Source organism: Pelodiscus sinensis, chromosome 4, assembly GCF_049634645.1.
Source record: "Pelodiscus sinensis isolate JC-2024 chromosome 4, ASM4963464v1, whole genome shotgun sequence".
Taxonomy (NCBI): Eukaryota; Metazoa; Chordata; order Testudines; family Trionychidae; genus Pelodiscus; species Pelodiscus sinensis.
Window position 1 is genome coordinate 29,166,285 of NC_134714.1, and position 22,980 is coordinate 29,189,264.

General features: G+C 43.6%; 1 protein-coding gene across 2 annotated transcripts; it reads left to right on the forward strand.

The window, feature by feature from the left end:
- The first annotated feature begins 2,545 nt into the window (after positions 1-2,545).
- On the forward strand, positions 2,546-22,627 carry DDX24 (DEAD-box helicase 24). 2 transcript variants are annotated; one of them, XM_075926661.1, is made up of 9 exons: positions 2,546-2,691; positions 4,856-5,579; positions 7,398-7,751; positions 10,470-10,623; positions 11,010-11,525; positions 13,894-13,969; positions 15,322-15,510; positions 19,125-19,254; positions 20,229-22,627. In XM_075926661.1, exons 2-9 carry the CDS (start codon positions 4,862-4,864, stop codon positions 20,483-20,485), a joined length of 2,394 nt encoding a protein of 797 aa, XP_075782776.1. In that variant the 5' UTR covers positions 2,546-2,691; positions 4,856-4,861; the 3' UTR covers positions 20,486-22,627. The 2 variants fall into 2 exon arrangements, with proteins under 2 accessions (XP_075782776.1, XP_006133739.2); XM_006133677.3 differs by lacking the exon at positions 2,546-2,691 and adding an exon at positions 4,579-4,605.
- The last annotated feature ends 353 nt before the right edge of the window (positions 22,628-22,980 follow it).

Genomic DNA, 22,980 nt, shown 5'->3' on the forward strand with positions numbered 1-22,980 from the left:
TGGAGGGCTTTTTATGTATATTATATGTATACCCACACACACAGTAGGTTTTGAAAAGCCTGTGCGGGGGAGGGGAGGAAGCAGTAAACTAATTTATTTTGGATTACAATTCTGCATTAGAGCTGCTTATTTAGACAGCTCCATAGGTGCTCACAGGCTTGTGAAAGATGATTGTACCTTGTCAGAAAAAGGTGTCTTTTTCTTGCCTCTAGTTTAGCTTTATTATTAAAAATAAGCCAGTCTGAATTGCAAGATGATTCATTTGTTTAAATGGCATATTTCCTTTCTGATCTCATTTAAGTTGATACTGAACAGAAGCTATTACTTGCCAACGTGAAGTAATTTGGTGGACTCAATTCAGTGAGCAGGTGCCCCATCACAAAATCCATCATCACAACTAAAATTAACCAGCAAGCTAGTTATTAATCTCAGGGGAAAAGCTAAAGGATTGAATAGGCATAGAGTCTGAAGTGTTCTTTTGTACTAAATTATGTGAGAAAATCCATACTGTTGTTTCACTGGCCAATTCTATCAGACCGATAACTTCAGTAAAGACAATGGCTTGTATCCTTCAGGTTATTTTAGGCAGTTACATTGCACCTACAACTGCAGCATCGAAGCCTTTGATTCAGGAAAACATTTAAGAACATGCTTAAAGTTAAGCACATGCCTACATGCTTTCCTGAATTGGGACCTATGATGTGTGCCTATATTACCACATTTCTTCTAATTTCCCATCATTTGCCCTAAATTTGAGGGAGAAAATTAAAACACTGGGGTATCAACTAAAAAAACAACCTACCCTTCTTACAAGTGCCTTACCTTTACATGTGGGCTGTATTTAGACTGGCAAGTTTTTCCACAAAAGCAGCTGCTTTTGTGGAAAAACTTGCCAGCTGTCTACACTGGCCGCTTGAATTTCCGCAACACTGACGATCTTATGTAAGATTGTCAGTTTTCTTGCGGAAATGCTATGCTGCTCCCGTTCAGGCAAAAGCCCTCTTGCGCAAATGCTTTTGCGCAAGAGGGCCAGTGTAAACAACGCGGTATTGTTTTGCGCAAAAAAGCCCCAATCGCGAAAATGGCATCTAGACTGACATCTAGACGCTCTTTTCCACAAATGCTTTTAACAGAAAAACTTTTCCGTTAAAAGCATTTGCGGAAAATCATGCCAGTCTAGACGTAGCTGTGGTGTTATATAAAGAGGTCACTTACAGGTATGCCATACTTAAACGATAACCTGGGTAAAATGTTTCTTTGTTTCTTCCTATGCTCTTTGCCATTTGTCCTGTTGTTACAAAACTGCACAATACTCTCTCCCCTACACCATCTTATTTAGAAATATTTTCAAAAAAGTCAAGTTTAAAAAATTCAAATGCTTTCATATTTTTCTTTTCACACTTGTAGCTAAAAATATATTTAAACTGAAGATTTATTGATTCAATACTTCAGATCTGAAACTTTCCCTTGCACCACCTTGTTTGTTTGTCTTTTTAACGTATGTCCAAAGTTTACAACTGATTTTTTTCTACAAAATATCAGCGGTTTCTGAGTTTTGATGGGGAGTGGGGAAACTTAACCAGCCCCACTAAGTTACTGCCACTTTCCCACCCCTACAAAACCAATAATTCATAAACTTTTAAAGATTGTGTGTAAATAATCCTCATCTACATTTATATCCCATCAAATTAACTAAATTCTAAATGAATGGAAACCTCTTTCCAAGAAGGCAGGCAATATGAGAGCAGTCACATAAGTACCAAGAGATAGGCACACATGTTCTATAATTGTTTATAAATCATATGTTTATTCACTATAAATGGATAGGACTTGTAGACAGTACCTCTGAACCTAAGAAGTTACTGAATCAGAAAGACTTAAGTAGGAAACAGACTTTGCTATCAATATACATTGCCTGTAAACTGACTTGCCCTATAGTCACCTAGGGATGTAAGCAACGAGTCAACTACTGATAAGCCAAAGCTTATTGGATAGTAAACTAGTCCCTTAACTAGTCACCTCTCCCAGCAAGGAGGAAATCAGTGCTGAGAGGAACCAGCTTTTAAGCTGGCTCCTGTCCCCCCGTGCTATCTCCATGGAAGGCAGGGGGGCGAGCCAGACGGGCCTGAGCTAGGAATCAGCTGGCCCCACAGCTGCACTTCGGCCTGGTGCACAGGGGGAGGAAGGGCGGAGGGAGCTGGGAATCAGCTGGCGCGGCTCACGCAAGGTGCCCAAGCGCACTTCAACCTTGTACGTGTATTAAGAGCCCCCAGGGTCTCCTTTCAAGCCCGTGTTCCAGGACGCAACCGAGCCCCCCCCCCCCCCCAAACCTCTTTGGCCCAACCCACCCTTCCCGCCTGCTCCATTCAAGCCGCCTCCAGCCACCCCGTTACGCCCGGAGCTTCTCAGCCGGCAGCACCCCCGGGCCGCTGGCTCCGTCCCCAGCCCGGCCCACGCCGCGGCTCCAATGCCTGCGCCTGCCCGCAATGAAAGCTGACCCCGTAAGAACCCTCCAGGCCGCGCAGCGCAGCGCTGGCAGGCGGCCAGCAAACCCCCCGCCTAGCCCCCCCCTTTGAAGCGGCACGGGCGCGGGACAGTGACGTCACCCTGCCATGGCCGCGCCCGGCCGTGTCCCCACGTGGTAGAGCGCGGCAGGAAGCGGCGGCAGCAGCAGCAGCGGGCGGCGCTGGGGTGAGGTTCAGGCTCGGTCCGGTGGCAGCCGCGCCTGCTCCGACCTGCCTGCCGCGTTCCGGGCGCTGGGGGAAGGGAGACTCAGCCCTGCGGGTGTCCGGCCTAGCGGGGACGGGGGCGCGCGGGGAAGTGCAGCTGGAAAGGGCTGTTCTCCCTGCCCGGCTGGCCCGTGCCAGACCCGCGCCTGCGGGCGCTGTCCGTTCACACGGCTCCCGGTGCGACGTTCGGGGGAGTCGCTCCTCTTCCTTCTGGCCCTGTTCGCCTGGTGCCGGGGTCCCATGGCGTAGGCGCTGACAGGCGGCGCCCCTCAGTGCAGGGTTGCTAACCAACCCTCCCAGTTTCGGCAGGAGTCGGCCTCAGGCTTTATCTTCCGGAGGCTACTCAAGCCAAACCTGGGATGTTAGGATTTTAAAGCCGCAGGCACAGAGAGGCTAAGGTGGGCTCCCTGCCTGCTCTGGCCCTGCACAGTTCCCGGAAGCAGTAAGCGTGTCCCTGCGGCTTGGGAGGAGGGACGGTGGAGGAAGGGTACTTAGTGGCTGCTCATGCCTCTGAGCACCCACTCTGCAACTCTCATTGGCTGGGAATTATGGCAGCAGGGTCATGTCATCAGATTCCCAGAGGCACAGGGCTGAAGGGGCACTGCCCTAGGTAAACATTGCCTCGACAGAGCCCACACCCCAGTCCTGACCCGTCTTGCAGGGCCAATGCCCCACACTCCTTCCTGCGCTGTGGACCACCAGCCCTGAGCCCCCTTCTGCATCCACGCTCCCTCTGAAAGCTTACATCCTGTATCCCTCTTTTTTTAAGAAGGGACTTCTACAGCCAGTTCTTCTACCTGTATATCAGGTTGGCAATGGATTTGGGGCATCAACGTGTCAATTATACAATTAACCAATAAGCTTAATCTTATCTTGTCAACTACTCAAATTCCCCCTCCTTGCTGTCTCTGTAGCAGAGGTAGCGCAAATGGGGGGAGAAGCAGGAGCCAGTACTGGGGGAGCTGGCTTAAAAGTCAGTTCCCACCAGCTCCACAGGGCTGCATAGCTACCTAGCCACACCTCCACCAGCAACAGAAGGGATCGGGGTCTGGAGGGCCATTGAAAGTCAGTACACACCCCCATCAAGTGCCCCTGTCCCAACCCTCCTCTTGGACCCAGACTCTCTCCCGGAATGTGCCCTGCAGCCCCTCCCATGCCCCATCCACTAGTTGCTCCCATACCAACCTCCCTATTAACCAGATTTCCTATGAAGATGAGAAATGCCAATTTATTGAGCTTGCTGGTTGATACAGTGCCAGACTAAAAGGGCTTTTACATACTTACTAAAAATATAATCGTACTCAGAATGCCCCTCACCCAGTCTTAAAGAAAAGGCAGCTCTTCAGGAGGAACCAGTTCAATCACCTGTAGGTGGCACACAGTCCCAGGAGTTCTTTGTACTGTGCCCCTTTTCCACCCAGCTGCCTGCAACCTGCCCATCATCATTCATGCACAATTTTACTTTATTATCTCCTGGAACTGCAGAAGGGAGAAATACAGGATTATCTCTTTAATATAGAGCATAGTGTCCTGTACGTTATGCTGTTTTAGTGAGATAAATCACAAGTGGACATATATTCAAATAGTTAATGAGGTCATATATGAGCCTACCACAAATGAACAGCATTCTGGTAGAAAGGGATGTTATCTATGAAACAGCAGAAGAACCCCAATAGCAGGCTTCTGCTTGTTTTCCCTTTTTTGTGACTCTCAGGAGAGTTTCCAAAACTAAATTCTAAAAAGTCAGATTAATCAAAAGAAGTAAAGTAGAAGCTGGTTTGATTGTCAGGCATCGATACTCTTTAGGGGTCTCACCCATTTTTCAGCAGGAGGCGGACTGTTTTAAACAGACTTGTTGTTTCAAATGCAATTTAAGGTAATTAAAATTCACTTGTCAAATAGCTGCATGAGGTTAGAGTTACAAGTGTTTTTAACGGGGTTCTGTCTAGCTCCATGTAAATCAGTCAAAGCTAATAGGCTAGAATCCAGAGACAACCCACATTTAGATGCAACAACTGTAGCCTATCCAATTTCCCAGAACCATTGGAGTGTATTTGTGTATGTTAACTTGATTGTCACTGTTTTGTCCTGGTGGTTTACAATGGTTTATTTTCCAATCTTTTTAGATAATCATGAAGAGGAAAAAAGGAAATAAGTTTAAGACTTCCTTTAAATTGAAACAAAAGGGTATCAAAGTAGTCGGAAAATGGAAACCCATAGAAATTGACCCAGATCTGTTTGCTGATGAGAAGCTTGGCGATTTAGTGTGTTTTGAGGAGCTTACAGATTATAAATTGGTGAATTCTTCTAAAGTTGGAAAAGAAAAAGTAAAGAGAAAATCTGATAGTGTCTCTGTAGAGGAGGAAGAAGATTCTCCCATCCAGAAAAAAAAGAGAAAGAAGGACAAAGATCAGGGAGTCAGAGCAAGTAAGAATCATAACCTTAAAGTGGAGGAAGATGAAACAGTAATTGATCAAGAGGACAAACCTAAAGACACTATCATATTGTTTGGTTCTGAGGAAGATGAATGTGAATCTGGAAGTACCACAATTACAGAAAAAATACCGAAGAAAAAGAAAAAAAAGAAACTGAAAAAGAAAGTACTTTCACCTGAAAGAGTTCCTCTACCAGCAAAATCCTCTAAAAAGATTAAAAATTGGACTATGGAAGTTCTGTCTGCCTCATCTGCTCAAAAAGCAGATGTGTCTGCGTGGAAAGACCTCTTTGTTCCGAAACCAGTTCTGCAGGCCTTGAGCTGTCTCGGATTTAGTGCTCCTACTCCTATTCAAGCGTTAGCCCTGCCTTCTGCAATCAGAGATAATATGGATGTTCTTGGTGCTGCAGAAACAGGTATAAATCCATGCTGTCAGCACACTGAATCTCCTATTCTCACTTTTAAAAAAATGTAGTGTTATAAATGCTTATAAGCTTCAATACATCCAATGAGTTAGCTTGGGTGTGGGTACTCTGAATAGTTATGATGTGGAAAAGATTAAATGTAGTGGATTTGTGTCACATACTATGTCTGCAAGCACTGCCTGCAAAGTTTTAAATCCTCCACTTCCTTCTTCCCCATTCAGCCTTATCAACAAATCTTACTTTGAATTATTCTTAAAGAGTAAGCCCTAATTACACAGCCATACAATTCATTTGAAAACAATGGGGCTATGTCTACACAGCTTCCCTCTTATGCAAAAGCCTATGCAAATGAAGTGTGGATTAGCATATTGCTGTGCTTCATTTTCATAATTAATTATCTGATTTTGCACAAAAAACCCTTCTTGCGCAAGAGCTGTTCTTCCTGAAAAATGAGTTGCTTACATCCCTAAGTCTGTGCCAGTGATGTCCTTGCTTTTCTGATTCTGGGTTTCTCTGGGGGGAAAAGAAGAGGCTGAAAGTTGTGCTGAAGTGTTCCAAACTGGTGTGTGTTTGTGATATGGGCCAGTGTTGCCCTACAACAATGATTCTCAATTTGTTGGTCATGACTCCAAAATGGGTTGTGAGATCGTTTTAATGGAATAGAAGACTGAGGGCTTCAGCCCTGAGCAGAGATGCTGAAACCAAAGCCTGAACAACTTAGCTTTGGGGGCTCCAAGCGATTGCCTTACTTTTCTAAAGCTGGTCCTGATTCTAGATTTAAAAAACTAGTGTAACAAAGGGAACTGGTGTTCTTTCATAATTTGTTGTTATAAGGGGGTTGCAGTTTTTAAACTACCACTCATCTCCAGTAACCTACTACAGGAAGATAATAGTAATTCACTAGTCCTCAGGATGATACCTTAGGAGAAAAGGGAAATTGACAAGGATCTAACTAAATTTTACTTTGCTGCTAGCAGACAGTATAGAGAGGACCACGTAGGAGAGATGAATCACACAAAAAATGATAGAGACTGTCCACATAAAGCTGGAAAGGGAAGGGGTTAAGTCAGACAGTGACTAGATAAAATACATGAATTGAGTCTAGATGAACAGTTTTGTTTAACCTCTTTTGACCCCTAAAGAGATTGTTTGGCCAAAGCGACCCCTAGATGACCTTTGCATATCAGATACTGTTAAAGTTTGCTGCCCAAGACCTTAAATGAATCTACGGTAGATCCCTGAAATTATGTTTAGTGGAGTACTTTTCCATCCTCCCCCCTTTAGTTCATGCTCTGTGTTAAGTCTAGGGATTGGTCTTTTTCATTACAAAAAGTGAAATAATGGTTACTCTTAGTTTCTCAGTTAATAAGCAAATTCATGTAATGAAAAAAAGAAATGAATCCTTTAAATAGCTTTCAGTTTGTCCTTGGCCTCATTTGCTATTCCTTTATTTGGAGAACATCGATCAGCACTGTCAATTAGGGCATGGGTTTGTCCTTTAGGGTATGCAGTTCTTTAAAAAGACTTTGGCTATTGCAATTTTTAAAAACTACTTTCCTATCAAATATATATTCTACTTGCCCATCTGGGGCTTGGAAAAATACCTGCTTCATCCAGAAAGTATCTGTGAGGTTGCTATTATAGGCATTTAAAGCAAGATGATGTGGGTTGGCTTCTAGTTTCATAGAATCAAGAATGTGTGAAATAAATAAGAGCAATTTTGTGTTTGCTTTAGTAACTGATATTGGCTGCTGCGGCTTCTTTGCAAACAGTTGTAATGCTTGTGTTTGTGTTGTTTGGTGTATCTAGGAAGTGGAAAAACACTCGCATTTGCAATTCCAATGATCCATTCTGTGCTGCGGTGGCAAGAATCAAAAAGCAGAAGTGACCAGGCTACTAAAGAGGCTCACTATGATGACGAAGACAAACCAGGATGGGAAAGTGATAAAGAAACAACCCCTAAGCATTTCAGTAATAATGTAGATGAATCTAGCATAACAGACTGCATGAAGGTGCTGGAAAACGTAGAATTTGATTTTGGTGCCAACAAATGTGCTGCTGACTGGAATGAAAGCAGGCCTCTTTTGGGGCTGGTTCTGACTCCCACAAGGGAACTAGCTGTACAAGTAAAACATCATATTGATGCCGTGGCCAAATTTACAGGTAGGAAAGACAGAGAGAGGCAAGAGAGCTGAGGTCTGTTCCTGCCTTTGCCACTGACCGTGTGCCTCCATTTCCACTTCATAAAAGGAAATACTTCCTTTATCTTGGAAGGGATGTTAGGAAGCTTAATGCATGAATGTTTGACATGTGCTTTGAGATTCTTTGATGGGAAACACTGTGGAAGTACAGAGTAGGAATGTAAAGGATTAACCAGTTACCCGGTAAGTATTTGCCTTACCAGGATAACTGGTTCATTGGCAACTGGGCTGGGCTGGAGAAGCCTGCTGTGCAATGTAGCAGCCCCCTGCCCGCAGTGTTGTGGGCTCAGTCTAGCCCAGCCAGAACAGCCTGCACGGCGGAGGGCCCAAACAGGCTGGAGCAGCCTCCTGCTTGCATCACAGGCAGAGAGCCCTGCCCAGCACGAGCAGCCTGCAGTGCAATGTGTTGGGCTTGGCTTGGCCTGGTCTGGCCAGAGCAGCATGCGGCACAGCACGCCCAGTTGGGCTGGAGCAGCCCCCATCGCGGGATTCCGGTTAACCAGTGAAGTACAGGCAGTCCCCGGGTTACATGGATCCGACTTACATCGGATCCCTACTTACAAATGGGGTGAGGCAACCCCACACTAGCTGCTTCCCCCCAGCAGACCAGGGAGACGTGAAGCTAGCGCCCCCCCCGCCAGCAGACCAGGGAGACATGGAGCGGCTTTTCTCAGCAGACACCTCAGCTTGAGAATAAAGGACTGAGGGAAGTGAGGTGTGGGAGAATAAAACTGAGCTCTGGAGAAATGTTTGACTAGAGTTTCCCCTACAATATGTACCAGTTCCGACTTACATACAAATTCAACTTGAGAACAAACTTACAGTCCCTATCTTGTACGTAACCCGGGGACTGCCTGTATACCGTTTAACTGGTTAACTTTTAAAATGGGATTTTGTATCCTTAATGCAAAGTTACTATTAAAAATGTTGCCTAAAGCTATGCATTGTAACTTCTATCTACAAATGTTTATCACTGTTGACTTACAAATGCAAAATCTGCACTAAAAATCAGAGGTCGTCTGGCTACAGATACTCAAGTACTACTTTCTGACCCGGGTACTACTTTGTGGAAATTACATAGATTTTTAAGGCCCGAAAGAAACATTAGATGATCTAGTTTGACTCCTGTATAACAAATGCCATAGGTTTTTAGCCAGTTACCCCTGGCCAGTTACTCTGATGGTCCGGCATCTGATGGTCCGGCACTCCTGATGGTTCGGCACCATCAGGAACCCGGAAGTGCTCCGGGCAGCTGGACCATTGGAGCTGCTCTGCCCCCAGCTTCCCCGATTCAGCCGCTGCTAAAACTGACCAGCGGCTGAATCGGGGACGCCTAGGGCAGAACAGCTGGAGTGCTGCCGGGTTGGTCCCGTAGCGCTGCCCCTCGGGGCTGCAGGACCCTACCCGGCAGCACCCCAACTGTCCCTGATTCAGCCGCTGCTGAAACTGACCAGCGGCTGACTCCAGGAAGCCCGAGGCAGGGTCAGCGCTACCAGACCAACCCGGCAGTACTCCAGTTGCTCTCCTGCACTCCAGTTGCTCTGCTGCAGGCGTCCCAGATTCAGCTGCTGTTGAAACTGACCAGCAGCAGCTGAATCAGGGACGCCTGGGGCAGAGCCGGACTATCGGAAGTGGGGACTATGAGGGGTCTGGGGTGGCATCCCCCCCACCCCAGACCCCTCATAGCTCCCCCCTTCCGATAGTCCGGCAAATCTGATAATCCAGCACCCCTTGGGTCCTAAAGGTGCTGGATTATCGGAAGTTTACTGTATGTGGTGTGTGGTTTTTTTTGTTGTTAACAAAACCTATTTCTTTGACCTCTATACTACTTGCTGTGTAGCTGATAGTAAGGTTAATTTTAACTCTTACCCTTAACATACCACATTGATTGGCAGAACTACAGTTCTGTTAACTACAGAAGCTTTGCACCCAAGTGAGGGACATATACTAGATATGCAGAGTAGATTGTGGAGAGTTTTCAACAACCCTTGTGCTGCTGCAGCAGTAACATTTGGAGGCAGGCAGGAACATCCCTTCCAGTGGTGACCTACTCTGTCACCCTAAACTGACTTTTAGCATATCTTTGTATGTTAACTTATTCTGGCCATTTTTAATTGTCAGCAACTTCCACTGACTGATTGCTCCTTTAAAATTGGCAGTCCATAATCCCAAGGCAAGGCTTCCTCAGATTCATTTATGTGCAGACCTACTGACTATTTAAGGGACTGCTTACCCTCTGGACATATTAACATTTAATTCTGAGTGAAAGAACATCAAAGCTTAGGTACTGAGGAAGTGTAGTGGATTGCCTTCCTATGTGGGCATTTGGAACCTGAAGGAAACATTCATTAACTATCTTGGATATAAATAATCATTCCTGCTGTTTGAGTGCAATTGCAATGCAAGAGGTATCATTTTATTTTGGCCTCTTTCTATAAGTAGCATTTCACTATAATACTGACCATATGCTTAATGTTGTACAAGGAAGAGGAGGAGACAGTACTTGGTCAAAGAAAATTACAGTCTAGATGAAGACTTATTAAATGATGTCCCAAAGCTGCAGCGTTGTATGGAATAAGTCCATTTTCCTTCCTGTCTTGTGGAGGATATTTTCCAGTAAGAAATAACTAAAGTAAACTAACCCTCCATGGGCCACATCATGCTACCTTTTGTGTTCTAGGAATTAAAACTGCAATTCTAGTCGGTGGTATGGCTGCTCAGAAACAGGAACGAGTATTGAATCAGAAGCCAGAAATTGTAATTGCAACCCCAGGTCGTCTGTGGGAGTTAATTAAGGAGAAGCACCCTCATCTCTCAAATCTCCGCCAGCTCAGGTAAATGTGGCTTTTAGTCTAACTACTCAGAATTAATATCTCCAGGAAAGACTATCTAGTATCTCTGAACATGCTTAATTACTTACTGATTAACTAATGTTGAATGTGCAAGAGCACTTGCGTCTTTGCTAGAAGGTCCTACTAAAGTTCATACTCATTACATTGAGAATGGGGGATGTCAACTCTATTACCAAAAAACCTAAATGTTGCCTGTGAACTTTGATCTTTCAAAGAAGAACAGAGACAGCTGCTGTAATTACCCTGCATGCCTAGACTTCTTTATATTTTCTATGGGGAAAGGCAAGAAAGGTTCTTTTGAAGTGTCATTTCTGTGTCTCTAAAGTAACCACTATGCTTCTATACTGGGCCTGTCTTTTGTCCAACAGGTGCCTCGTGATTGATGAAGCAGACCGAATGGTTGAAAGGGGACATTTCTTAGAACTCTCTCAGTTGCTGGAAATGTTAAATGATTCACAATATAATCCTCAACGTCAGACTTTTGTGTTTTCTGCCACGCTGACTTTGGTCCATCAGGCTCCCACAAGAGTTTTACAAAAGAAATATGCTAAAAAAATAGACCAGAAGACCAAACTGGAAATGCTAATGGACAAAGTGGGGATAAGAGGCAAACCTAAAGTGATAGACTTAACAAGAAAAGAGGCCACTGTAGAGACTCTGACTGAAACCAGGATCCACTGTGACACAGATGATAAAGACTATTACCTCTATTATTTTTTGCTTCAGTACCCAGGAAGAACCATGGTCTTTGCAAACAGCATAGACTGCATAAAGCGCCTTAGCGCACTCCTCACAATCCTGGATTGTAACCCCCTGCCTCTGCATGCAAACATGCACCAGAAGCAAAGGCTAAAAAACTTGGAAAGGTTTGCTGAGCGAGAGAAGTAAGTTGATTTTTCTGTCATGGAAAAATGGTGTGTGTGAAAAGAAAAAAAAAAAAATCCTGACTATGGGGGGAGGAAGGAGATGACAGATGGTTCAGGGCATTGGCTGTAAGACGCAGTTCTAGAAATTGTCACAGTCACCAGTTCAAATCTAATGTAAACTGGTAAAAACTGAAAATTGTTGTAATCTGTTAGCTGTTCAGTGGCCTTTGTGATATGAACTGAGACCACCATCTCAACTCATGACATATAAGGGTCCACAACAACAATGCCTACACAGCTGGAAATGATTTGCACCCTGGTGGAAAGCCGGCTCCCAGTGAGTACTGGCTCTCACCTATCCCCCTGTGTGCAAACATGGAACTGCTGAAAAATTCAGCAGTTCCACGTTTACAAAAATAAATATTTTAACGTCACTACTTCCCATGTTATGGAAAACAATTAAATTCCAGGCACATCCTGTTTTCCTGTCACAACCAAACCCTGACCTTGCTTTAAGTTAGTACAAGAGGAAGCTGCATACCAAGTGTAGTGGCCCTAGTGCTTACCGTTTAGGACAGGCCTGGGCAAAATACTCTCTGTGGGCTGGATGCAGCCTGCCAAGCTACCGGATCTGGCCCGCGAACGCAGTGGGGAATCCCCCGCTTTCCCTGATCTCCCACACCTCTGCTCAAAAAAGTGGCTACTGGGCTGTTTGTTCTGCAAACTGAGAGTCTGGAGGGGAGGAGTGACTGCTGCTGTCCCCAGCACAATCCCATTGGCCGGTTTCTGGCCAGTGGAAGCTGCTTGTTTAAAAAACAGGCAACATGCCAAGTACTATGCACCCCCTTCCCTCAGGCTGTTATTCACAGAGCACGTGGTCCCGGCCAGAGGCTGCCTCTAGCACCCCAGCCCCTCCCAACCCCTCTATCCCACATAAGCCAAACCCTCTGCCCCCTTCCAGACCCTGCACCCCAATCCTCTGCCACAGATCACAATCCCCTCCTGCACTAGGCCACAACCGAAACCTCTGTACCTTTTCCTGCACCCCAGTCCCCTGCCCTAGGTTACAGCCCCAACCCTTGCACCCCAATCCTGTGCATAGGTCACAACCCAAACCCCTGCATCCCCTCCTGCACCAGGTCACAATCCAAACCCCTGCACCCTAATCCTGTGCCCCAGGTCACAAATGCCTCATTCACCCAAACACCCTCCCAAGTCCTCTTGCACCCAAATCCCTTACCCCAAGGGTGGGCAAGGCAGCCTCCGGGGGTCAAATCTGGCCCACCAAGCTGCTTGATCCAGCCCTCAGCCGCCCTACCACTTCCCTGCTCACAGGCCAATCGACACCTGGGGATAGGGGAGCTGGCAGTTCTCTCTTGGTGCTGGGGGCAGGGGCAAGGACTTCACATGCTCGTCACATCACAGGCCAATCAGGGTCTGTGAGCAGGCAAACACGGGAAGCCTCCTGGCCCCACCCCTTCTGCCCAAAGCCCACAACCACTTCAGAAATTTGTGAAGTGGCCCCCCTGGTTTAGGAGGAGTTCTTGAACAAATGGATTTGCAGACAGACTCACAGAAAGGCACCTCTAAAACACAAGAAATGGCTGGCATGAAAATGCATTGGTTCGACTTATTTGCATGAACAAAATCTAGTGGTCAGAATACACTCCCCCCCCCCCCCACCCCCCAAGTTCAGAACTGGCTAAATGCCGTTTCCTCAAGGGCAAGTCAATATAAATATTTTTAGTCCAAAAGGAATTATGTTCAGAAAATTCTAAGTGTTTGAACACAGAGGTCTATAGTGGACAGAGTTTTGCATTGCAGTGTTTATACAAGCGAAAGACGTCATGTGTATATAGTCTACATTTTCAAAAGCATCAGCACTATTGGTACTAAAACAATAGTAAATTCATGAGATATTTAAATCTAAACTGGACAAAGAGCTGCAAAATGTTTTGTAGGGGGAAACAGACTTGCACTGCCAGTAAGTTGAATTAGATGATCAAATAGTTCTTTTCACACTGACTTCTGTGAAATAGAAAGAGGATAAAAGAATAGCCAGGCATGATCTTGCTAGGATTGCAGTTAATGACAGCTTTGCCATTGACCTCATTAGGAATAGTATCTGGTCCACAATCAGCAACAGTTGTATTATTTCTTCTCCAGGATTTCACATTTCAAGATTTCTGTAGATCAATGTTTAAATCTCTGTTCCTTGACTTTCAAACAGATGGCCTATTCCTAATAGGGGTTATTAAATGAGCATGCTCTTTAAATTCTTTTGGCAAAAGTCTGGGTCATTCACACTGTGTGTTCATTGGCATCTCGTTTACATTACAGGTTTACGTTTAATGAATAGCATGTATCCCCACTTTCTGTATTTCAGCTGTGTCCTTTTGACAACAGATGTTGCAGCTCGTGGTCTGGATATTCCGAATGTGCAGCATGTCATCCATTACCAGGTTTTAAAAATCTTCTTAAGCTTCTATTGTCTGCTTTTGAACTAAGGTATCTTTGATCCAAAACCTAGCTACAATGTAACACAGTGGTTCTCAGTCCCTAGTAAAGAAGTATAGAAATTAAAACTCACATATTTAATGCTTCTATAGCCTTTTGCATCTAAAGATCTGAGTGCTTTACAGAGATAAATTATACCCATTTGAAGAGTGACTATCTCTAGTGTCAGGGTACACTCTCCAGACTGCGTACAAGAAGTCACCGTCATGGCTATAGTTCTTCTCACTTTCCCATTTACATTCTGAACTTAGGTATCAGGGTCCCACTACAGAGGAGTCAGATGACCCCACCTCATAATGAGCCTGAGGTTGGGTATAATTTTTCCTTGCTTTATGCATAGGGTAACAGGCTCAGGGAATAGGAGTTATTCACCAATAGTTGAGCAAGCAGTCACTGGCAGAGCTGAGCAAAATGTGGCCTGCCAAGCTTCCAGATCCAGCCCATGGATACAGCAGGGAGCCTCAGGCATGCCACTCAGAAAAGTGAGTGTGAAGTCCTGTTTGTCTTTGAACAGCTGTGAGCCTGGGAGAGGGGTGGGTGGAGAGGCTTTGCACACTGCCGCTGCCCCCCACCCTCCCAGCACAGACCCATTAGCTGCTTTCCAGCCAGCGGGAGCTGCCTCTTTGTTCGTTCCCTCCTCTCAGCTATTCAGACCCACATGGTCACTGCAGTGATGCAGTAGAGGGGCAGGCAGGATGCTGGGCTACTGGCTGGGAGTCACTCAGATAAGTTTCCAGCCAGAGCCTGCCTCTGGCACCCCAGCCCTTCCCTTCCCCCAACCCTCTGCCCTCCTACCCCACGTAACCCAAAACCTCTGCTCCCCCTCCTACATCATACCCCCTCCCAGACTCTCTACCCCAGGTCACAACTGCCTTCTGCCCAAGGTCACAGCCCAAACCTCTGCACCACAACCACCCAGGTCACAACTGCCTCCTTCACCCTCCCATTCTCCCTCCTGCACCCCAATACTGCAAGCTCCCTTCTGCACCCACCCTCCATCCTAGATCCCTCACATCCTCCATTAATATGAAAGAATGTGTCCCTTGACCACTTTCCAAATTCTCGGAGTGATCCCCATAAAAAATTGCCCACCTCTTGTCTAGAACATGTTCCCAGAATCCCACCCTGTACCTTAATCACTTCCTGTCATTGTTATTAACAAAGAAGTTCTTGTTATGGGTACTATTTATCAGATAATTGCTTGCCATCTCTGGGTCTGTGTGTTGCAAGCATTTTCTTATCTGTCATGTACACTGTTTTGATGAATGGGAGCCCTTTAACTGTAGATGTTTTGCAGGTTCCACGCACTTCAGAGATTTATGTGCATAGAAGTGGCAGAACAGCTCGAGCAGCCAACGAAGGCCTTAGCTTACTGTTGATTGGCCCTGATGACGTGTTAAATTTTAAAAAGATTTATAAGACATTAGAGAAGAATGAAGAGCTTCCATTTTTTCCAGTTGAAACAAAATTCATGTTTGCTATCAAGGTAAAAAAACATTTCCAATGCCAGTGATTGCTCGATATATCATTTTTAATGAAATACTCTTCATGTTTTATTAAGGTTTCAGAGTAAGTCTGAGCTTCACAAGGTGACTTGGAAACAAAATTAATCAACTTTCATCTTCAATAGCAATGTGCTGAATGGATGTATTTAACTAAGGCATTCAACACACAAACTGTTTTTTTTTTTAAATGTCCATTGTTTAATAATTCTGCATAATTGTATAAATTTGTGGTATATAGATTCTGAAATGCTTTACAGAGGTGATCATGTTTCACGGGCCATTCTGGTCAATGTCAGTCATAGGAGTTTAAAAATGATAAATTTACCTTTTAAAAAAATCCTAATCGTCATCCCTTTTGTAGGTAAACAGACAACAGTACATTAAGTAGTTTATTCAAAATCCCTCAGTGAGTTAGTAGCAGAATAGGAAATAGGACTTGAGTTTGGTCAGTCTGCTAGACCACCACTACCTCTTTTAGGTCCCCCAACATCCAGGACTTCCACAATTATATCCTCTGCTTTGATATCCCAGTACAGACTGTGCTGGCTAATGTCACATCTACTACTCAACCTTTGCTAAAGCTACATAAATGCCATTTTGAGCTGTTGTTTGGGTTACACAAAATGTCAGTTCAGCATCACAAAGGGTGAAATAATAAATAATGGCAAAGTTTTGCAAAACATACCTTCTGTCCTGAAGCAATGATGGCTTCATAGTCTAGGAGGATTGTCTAATAGTTGTGATGGCACAAAAATAATGCTTGTCTGTCACCTTGGAGTGATAGTTGGCTAGTAGTAGAGGGACTGAACTTCGTACAACCCAAAAGATTAGGGAGGGGGAGAAGAATTTTTTCAATTGCTGTAGGGAATGCTCCTCATATCTGGCCTAGCATATTCACCACTAAGGCTAGGCACATGGCCAGCCCAACAGCCACAGTAGTACTCTGCTCTCATGGGAGACCCAGGAATTTCCACGTGTTACAAGCTACCTGAAAGATGGGTTGCTAGACCGGAACTGACATGAGACGAGGTACATCCTTTTAAAGAGAGAAAACAGAATTGTTTCTGCAAGCTTTCCTTTCAAAGTCTCCAGGAGCCATCAGTTCTCTCAAACTTTACTAGTGAGGCAAAATCATTCCTGTCTTGAGAGTTTTTCTTTCAAGTGTGGCTTCTGAAATGAAATTTGCTTTTACTTTATTTTGTGCTTATATAGCATTTCACAGTCTAACTTACAAACCTCCTAGGTGGTAGATATATTCACCGTCTCTGTCTCCTCCACTTTTCATCTCTCATTATGTGCAATGTTTTTACTCAAATGATGCACACGTGAGTTGGAGCGTGTGCTATATTTGAAGCAATTATGGCCTCATCTATTGTGCCTAACCTACACCACTACTTAGCATGATTGTTCTCATGACCATGTTACAAGGTGAAAACCACTGATGTTAATTACAAAAATGACGGTTTAAAATCTTGGAAGCTGAAGCCTACAGGAAGTCTGTGTAGTTTGGGGGAATTGCTCATCCTATATTAAATGTTACTTTGGCTCTGGTAACAGAGCTGGGACTGCTAGAGTTAGTTTTCCTAATCTCTATCGATATCTTCCATCTCTCACTCGAAATGGCTTCCCTTTAATTTCTTATCTGCAAGGTAGGTACTATGTCATAGAATACTAGGACTGGAAGGGAGGTCATCGAGTCCAGTCCCCTGCCCTCATGGCAGGACCAAATACTGTCCAGACCATCCCTAATATACATTTATCTAACCTACTCTTAAATATCTCCACAGATGGGGATTCCACAACCTCCCTGGGCAATTTATTCCAGTGTTTGACCATCCTGACAGTTAGGAACTTTTTCCTGATGTCCAACCTAAATCTTCCTTGCTGCAGTTTAAGCCCATTGCTTCTTGTTCTATCCTCAGAGGCCAGGAAAGAACAAGGTTTCTCCCTCCTCCTTGTGACACCCTTTTAGATACCTGAACATTGTTATCATGTCCCCTCTGTCTTCTCTTTTCCAGACGAAACAAACCCAGTTCTTTCAGCCTTCCTTCATAGGTCATGTTCTCTAGACTCTTAATCATTCTTGTTGCTCTTCTCTGGACCCTCTCCAATTTCTCCAAATCTTTCTTGAAATGCAGTGCCCAGAACTGGACACAATTCTCCAACTGAGGCCTAACCAGCGCAGAGTAGAGTGGAAGAATGATTTCTCGTGTCTTGCTCACAACACACCTGTTAATGCAATCCAGAATCATGTTTGCTTTTTTTGCAACAGCATCACACTGACTCATTCAGCTAGAGGTCCACTATAACCCCTAGATTCCTTGTCTACCGTACTCCTTTGTTATGGATAAGGTAAAAGCGACAAGGAGTCCTGTGTCACCTTATAGACTAACAGATGCATTGGACTTTGGAGCATAAGTTTCGTGGGCAAAGACCCACTTCGTCAGATGCATCTGACGGAGTGGATCTTTGCCCACAAAAGCTTATGTTCCAAAGCCCAATGCATCTGTTAGTCTATATGGTGCCACAGGACTCCTTGTCGCTTTTGCAGATCCAGACTAACACAGCTACCCCTCTGATACTTGATGGATAAGGCACTGGCTGGGACTCCAGATACAAGGGTTCCATTCTCAGATCTGTTATGGACATGCCCAAGATCACCCAGCATGCCACTTACCTCTCTCTACCTCAGTTTCCTCATCTGTAAAATTGGTATATTGATACTGACCTTTGTTGAAAACAACACTGGGATCTAAAGATTGAAAAAAAAGTGATGAGCTGTCTGAATTTCGTAAGTAATGCTACACCTCTTGGTACAACAGAGACTTGATAGGACCTTAGCAAACCACTAATGGCAGAGGGCCAAGTAGAGGACTCAAGTTATATGGAAATGATAAAAAGCTATTTAAAGGTTCCTGTAATGAGCTGAGAGTCAATGGCTGATTGCCATTAATTATTTCAAGGTTAATTTTACTTCTCTGATTTAATAAGTGTCCTAGCTATGCTGTTTGTTGTGTGTTGCTATTCAGTATAGTTGGAGTAGTTCAGTCAGCATGTCCAGCATACAGTCTTTTTTGCAATCTGGGGAGCTGCAAGCTAGGGAGAGAATCTTATTGTTCAGTTTTATTCAATAATGGTGCCAATTTCCCCTCTATTCCAAGTTAGTTATCTAAATTAGTTGTACTACATTATACCTCGGTTGAGAAGTAATGGCAAGTGGGCTTTTGATTTATTCCTAACTTCTATAGAATGTCCCTATATTTGTGTCCCCACAACTCCTTAAGGTAGACTGCTTACGAGTAAGTGTTCATTTGTGCATTACCTGAGAACTAGAATTATTTCTGTTACCGTAGTGCCTACGAGTCTTAGTCATGTACCAGGGCCCCATTGTTCTAGACGTCATACAAACACCATGCCTATGCGAGACAGTAAATCACGTGTTAGATACAAAGCCTGTTTCATGCATTTCTCTGCTTGTTTTTGTTCCTGCCTTTGCAAGACTTTTACATCACTGTGTTCCAACACATGCTGTCAAGTGCTGATTCTACAGCCATCCCACTCTCCGCGCTTACATACTGCTGTGCTTTTGTTGCAGGAGCGGGTGAATTTAGCAAGGCAGATTGAGAAGGTGGAATATTACAACAGCCGGGCAAAACAGCACAACTCTTGGTTCCAGCAAGCTGCAGAGGCTCTTGAAATTGACCTTGATGACGACGATCTTATAGGCAAGTAGAACTGTGTGCAAGTATGCTCTCCCCTGAGGATTCAACTCTGTCTACTATATAGCTGATCATACTAGGGAAAAAAAAATCTCAACGCTTAGGTAGGAGAAGGAGAGCGCGTTGAGTGAAACAACATAGAACTATAACAACACTAATCCTCCCAATCCCCCTGTAAAGTAGGTAGATTGAGCTAATGACTTTTTCACAGAAGGGAAGCTGCAGTAGAGAGATGCGACACTTCACACATCACTGACAGGATCTGGGCTAAGAAGCCAGGAGCGTTTGCCAGCCAGCTTAGCCTAATTGAACATGCTGTCCCAGCAGGTCCTGCAAGAGTTTAATCTGTTCTAGGACAGTGGGATGGCTTCTGTGATCCTCCCCCCACATAGCTACATAGAATCTGTTTCCTGCTCTTTCCTGTAATCAAGCAGCAGGACCTAACTCTCCCTGTATATTGCATACAAGAGCACATGAGGAGGTGCCTATAGGTGGTGTGAATGGAGTGATGTGGGCCAAAGGCAGAATACCGAGTCAAACAGCGACAAGGGGTAGTTATTCTTCTATAATTAGCCTTAGTAAACATTGTCATTTTTTTCATTTGAAAATTGAGTTTCCACAGAGAGAAATCATGAAAGGTGCCTGCTTTCTGTGGAAAACTTCCACTTCTTTAGACATCCCATATTTTCAGGTTTTTGATGGAATTTCCCACTAAAAAGCCCACTTTCCTACCAGCTGTATTTGCAGAAAACTCTATGCTGCTTTAGTCTCTTTTGGGTGGGGGGGGAGGGGAGTTAAACACCTTAAAATTAAAGCCTTACATGCATGAGTCTTTTTCTAGATTTAAATTTAAAGTCTCCATGTGGTGTTGACTGATTTTGATTGATTGACTTCTCCCTATTTAATATGAGGAATTATCAGAGGATTGCTGGCAAAATATCTAGGGCTTAATCTGACAGTAGTGTGGTTTGTCCCCCAAGGAGGACGATCAAATGAGCAAGAAGAGAGTCAGAAGCAAAAGATGCTGAAGGGAATGAAAAAGCAGCTGAAACATTTGCTATCACAACCAACATTTAAAGTCCTTATGAAGACCAAATATCCAACACAGTCTGGAAAGCTACTCCTCCCTCCTTCACCAGTGAGCAACTCAGAATCTGCTCTGAGCACTGTCTCTAAACAACAAGCAAAGAGGAAGAAGAAGAAAAAGAAATTAATTACAGATGACTTAGATAACTGATTGGTAATACCTTGTGGTGTGGGAGAGGAGCCATTTTTTCCTTAGAAGTGGATTACGTTCCCCAGTGATGCAGAACAAAAACACCTAGTATCATGTGGGAGGACATTCTAGACAAACAGCTCCTACCTATTGTTGGCTGCATTGGCATGCTCTGGAAAGTTAAGCTAAATGGCATTGGTAACATGAGAACTATCGCTAGTTAATTTGTCTTGACTGTCAGGAATTGTTTGCTGTATTCAACCTTTTCCTTCTAGTTTGCTAATGAAAGATCAGCTTTGTAAAAAGTTTGTCAGTGTTTACCTACCTTCATAAACAAAGCTACTGGGCTAAACACATCCCAGGTGTAATAGCATTGACTTCAATGATTTTAAAAGAGCAGGGGGAGACTGGAAGGAGGTTTCTTGCTGTGGATCTCTGCCGTTGCTAAAATAGACCTGCTGTGAAGTTCACCTTTTGCAAGTGCCAGTGCAGTAAGATAGGAAGAAAAATAATATTGCTATGCTGCCCATTACCCAACAGCTCTGGTTAACAGAATGAGTCCCATATTATTGTCTCCTTAGTGTTTCTCTATGGAGATTTAATTTCTCACTTCTCTCTTCTCAGTGTAATTTCACTAGTCTCTGTTGACATGTTATATATAATGTGCTACTGAGTTGGAATGGCAATGTGCTGGAACCTATTTTGTAGGAGTTCTAATCTAGACTTTGGTGTTCAATCGCTTTAAAGGCATGTCAGCACCATGGCCCTTATTTTTGTGAAAATGAGAATGTCATGGAAGAAACTGGCACTGAAGTGCACATATCAATAAAACAATACTGTGCTTTTAACAACATTCAAATCTGACTATTGGAAATAATCTACTATGTATTTTAGAGAGTTTGTGCATCTATCTGTCGGAGTCTGTTTGTTCAAGAACTCCTCCTAAATGGTAAGTGCTAGGACCACCAAATTTGGTTTGCAGCTTCCTCTTATCATAACTGAAAGCAAGTCAGGGTTTGGTTGTGCTAAGATAATAGAATGTGCATAGAATGCAATTGTTTCACATCAAATGGCAATGGAGGGGTGTGATAGTGGGGACAGTGTATTGGGAAATCTGTCCCTTTTACCTCCCTATCAAAACATTTTGAAATTCATTTTTAATCTGCTCATAATTATAGCCCATATACTGTATATTATACTTGCTCTTGAAAGCAAGTATCACTGAAATCCTTTTATAGCTGGGCAAACTGTAGCACAGAATGACCTGCCAAAGTTCACTTACCATATCAATGGCAAAGCCAGAATTAGCCCCCAGGTCTCCTGAGGTCTGGTCTGGTGCCCCATCCATTAGGCGACACTGTCTCGGGTATTTTTTTTTTTTTAAAGTGTGAGCAAACCCTGACAATCTGAACTGGCAGAAGAGTTAATCAAATGCTATTCTCAATGCTGGACATGTTCCTGCCTCAAAATCCTTGACACTATTGAAAGCAGTAAGTAAACCTATGCAGAGCAGTTTGCTTCTGCAACATTAGAAAAAAATGTGGGAAATAAATACTGGTAGGAAGTTCTTTCATGCTTTTTAAGGCAAACAAGGAATCTCTCAGCATTTCAAGTAAATACCTGCATACAGAATCTCAAAATAGCAGGAATATAAAGACTTGTCCCTATTTTTGCCAGAGACTTAGAAACTTTCAACCTTTAATTGAAAATAGGTAAGGATGCTGAATCTTTAACATACTTTTCTCCTGCTTGTCAAGAGTTAGTTAAATGGGTGTGAACAAAAGATCTTTTCCTCACAGTTACTCAGCTTTCAGTCTCTTGGAGTGGGGGAGGGGGTGAATTTTATAACCAGAGCAGGGCAAATTTTCAGACTACTAAACATTTCATATATTTGTGTTGGGTTGGTTAAATTGATAGTATAAAGAATTCTAAAGTACATTTGTAGTTGACATTTTTTAAATGGAAGTTTCCATTTGTTTGAAACAATTTCAAAGTTTCCTTGCATTTTTTATGCTTTCTAATGTTTGTTAAAACATTCTATGTTGGTCAAACAAAGTTAAAGCAGTACAGAGTTTTTCTTCTGTTTCTTTTACAAATGTTCTTGTCATTAACAAGTTTTGGAAAAATTTCACCGTGATTTGATAAAAAAAAAAATTGTTGCTACTTTTGAAGTATTATTTAAAAAAAGGTTATTGGTCAACTCAAACAAAAAAGCCCCAAACAGTCCCATCAGTTCCCCAGCAAAAAGTGGGAATTCAAAACCTGATATTTGTAATGTGAAAACCCATGGGTTTTTTAACAAAGCAGTTTTCATTCTGTACTCTAAAAACATGGTTTATGCAGTACAAGGAACAAACATTTAATAATAGTGGCTATGTTAGTAAAATGGCCTTTCAATTTTCCCAGCAGGCCTGTTGATATTCAGAAGTATGGGTGCTATCCAGTAGCCAGCTGCAGCTCTGCACTCACAATCAAGGAAATGGTTGCATTTTTTATTCTTCTAAAATGATGTGTAC

Bases quoted from the DNA above. Each gene is read 5' to 3' on its own strand.
- DDX24 (XM_006133677.3), top strand. The intron at 7,752-10,469 runs GTAGGAAAGACA...TTTGTGTTCTAG, and splicing joins TGCCGTGGCCAAATTTACAG to GAATTAAAACTGCAATTCTA. The intron at 15,511-19,124 runs GTAAAAAAACAT...CTTTTGTTGCAG, and splicing joins AATTCATGTTTGCTATCAAG to GAGCGGGTGAATTTAGCAAG.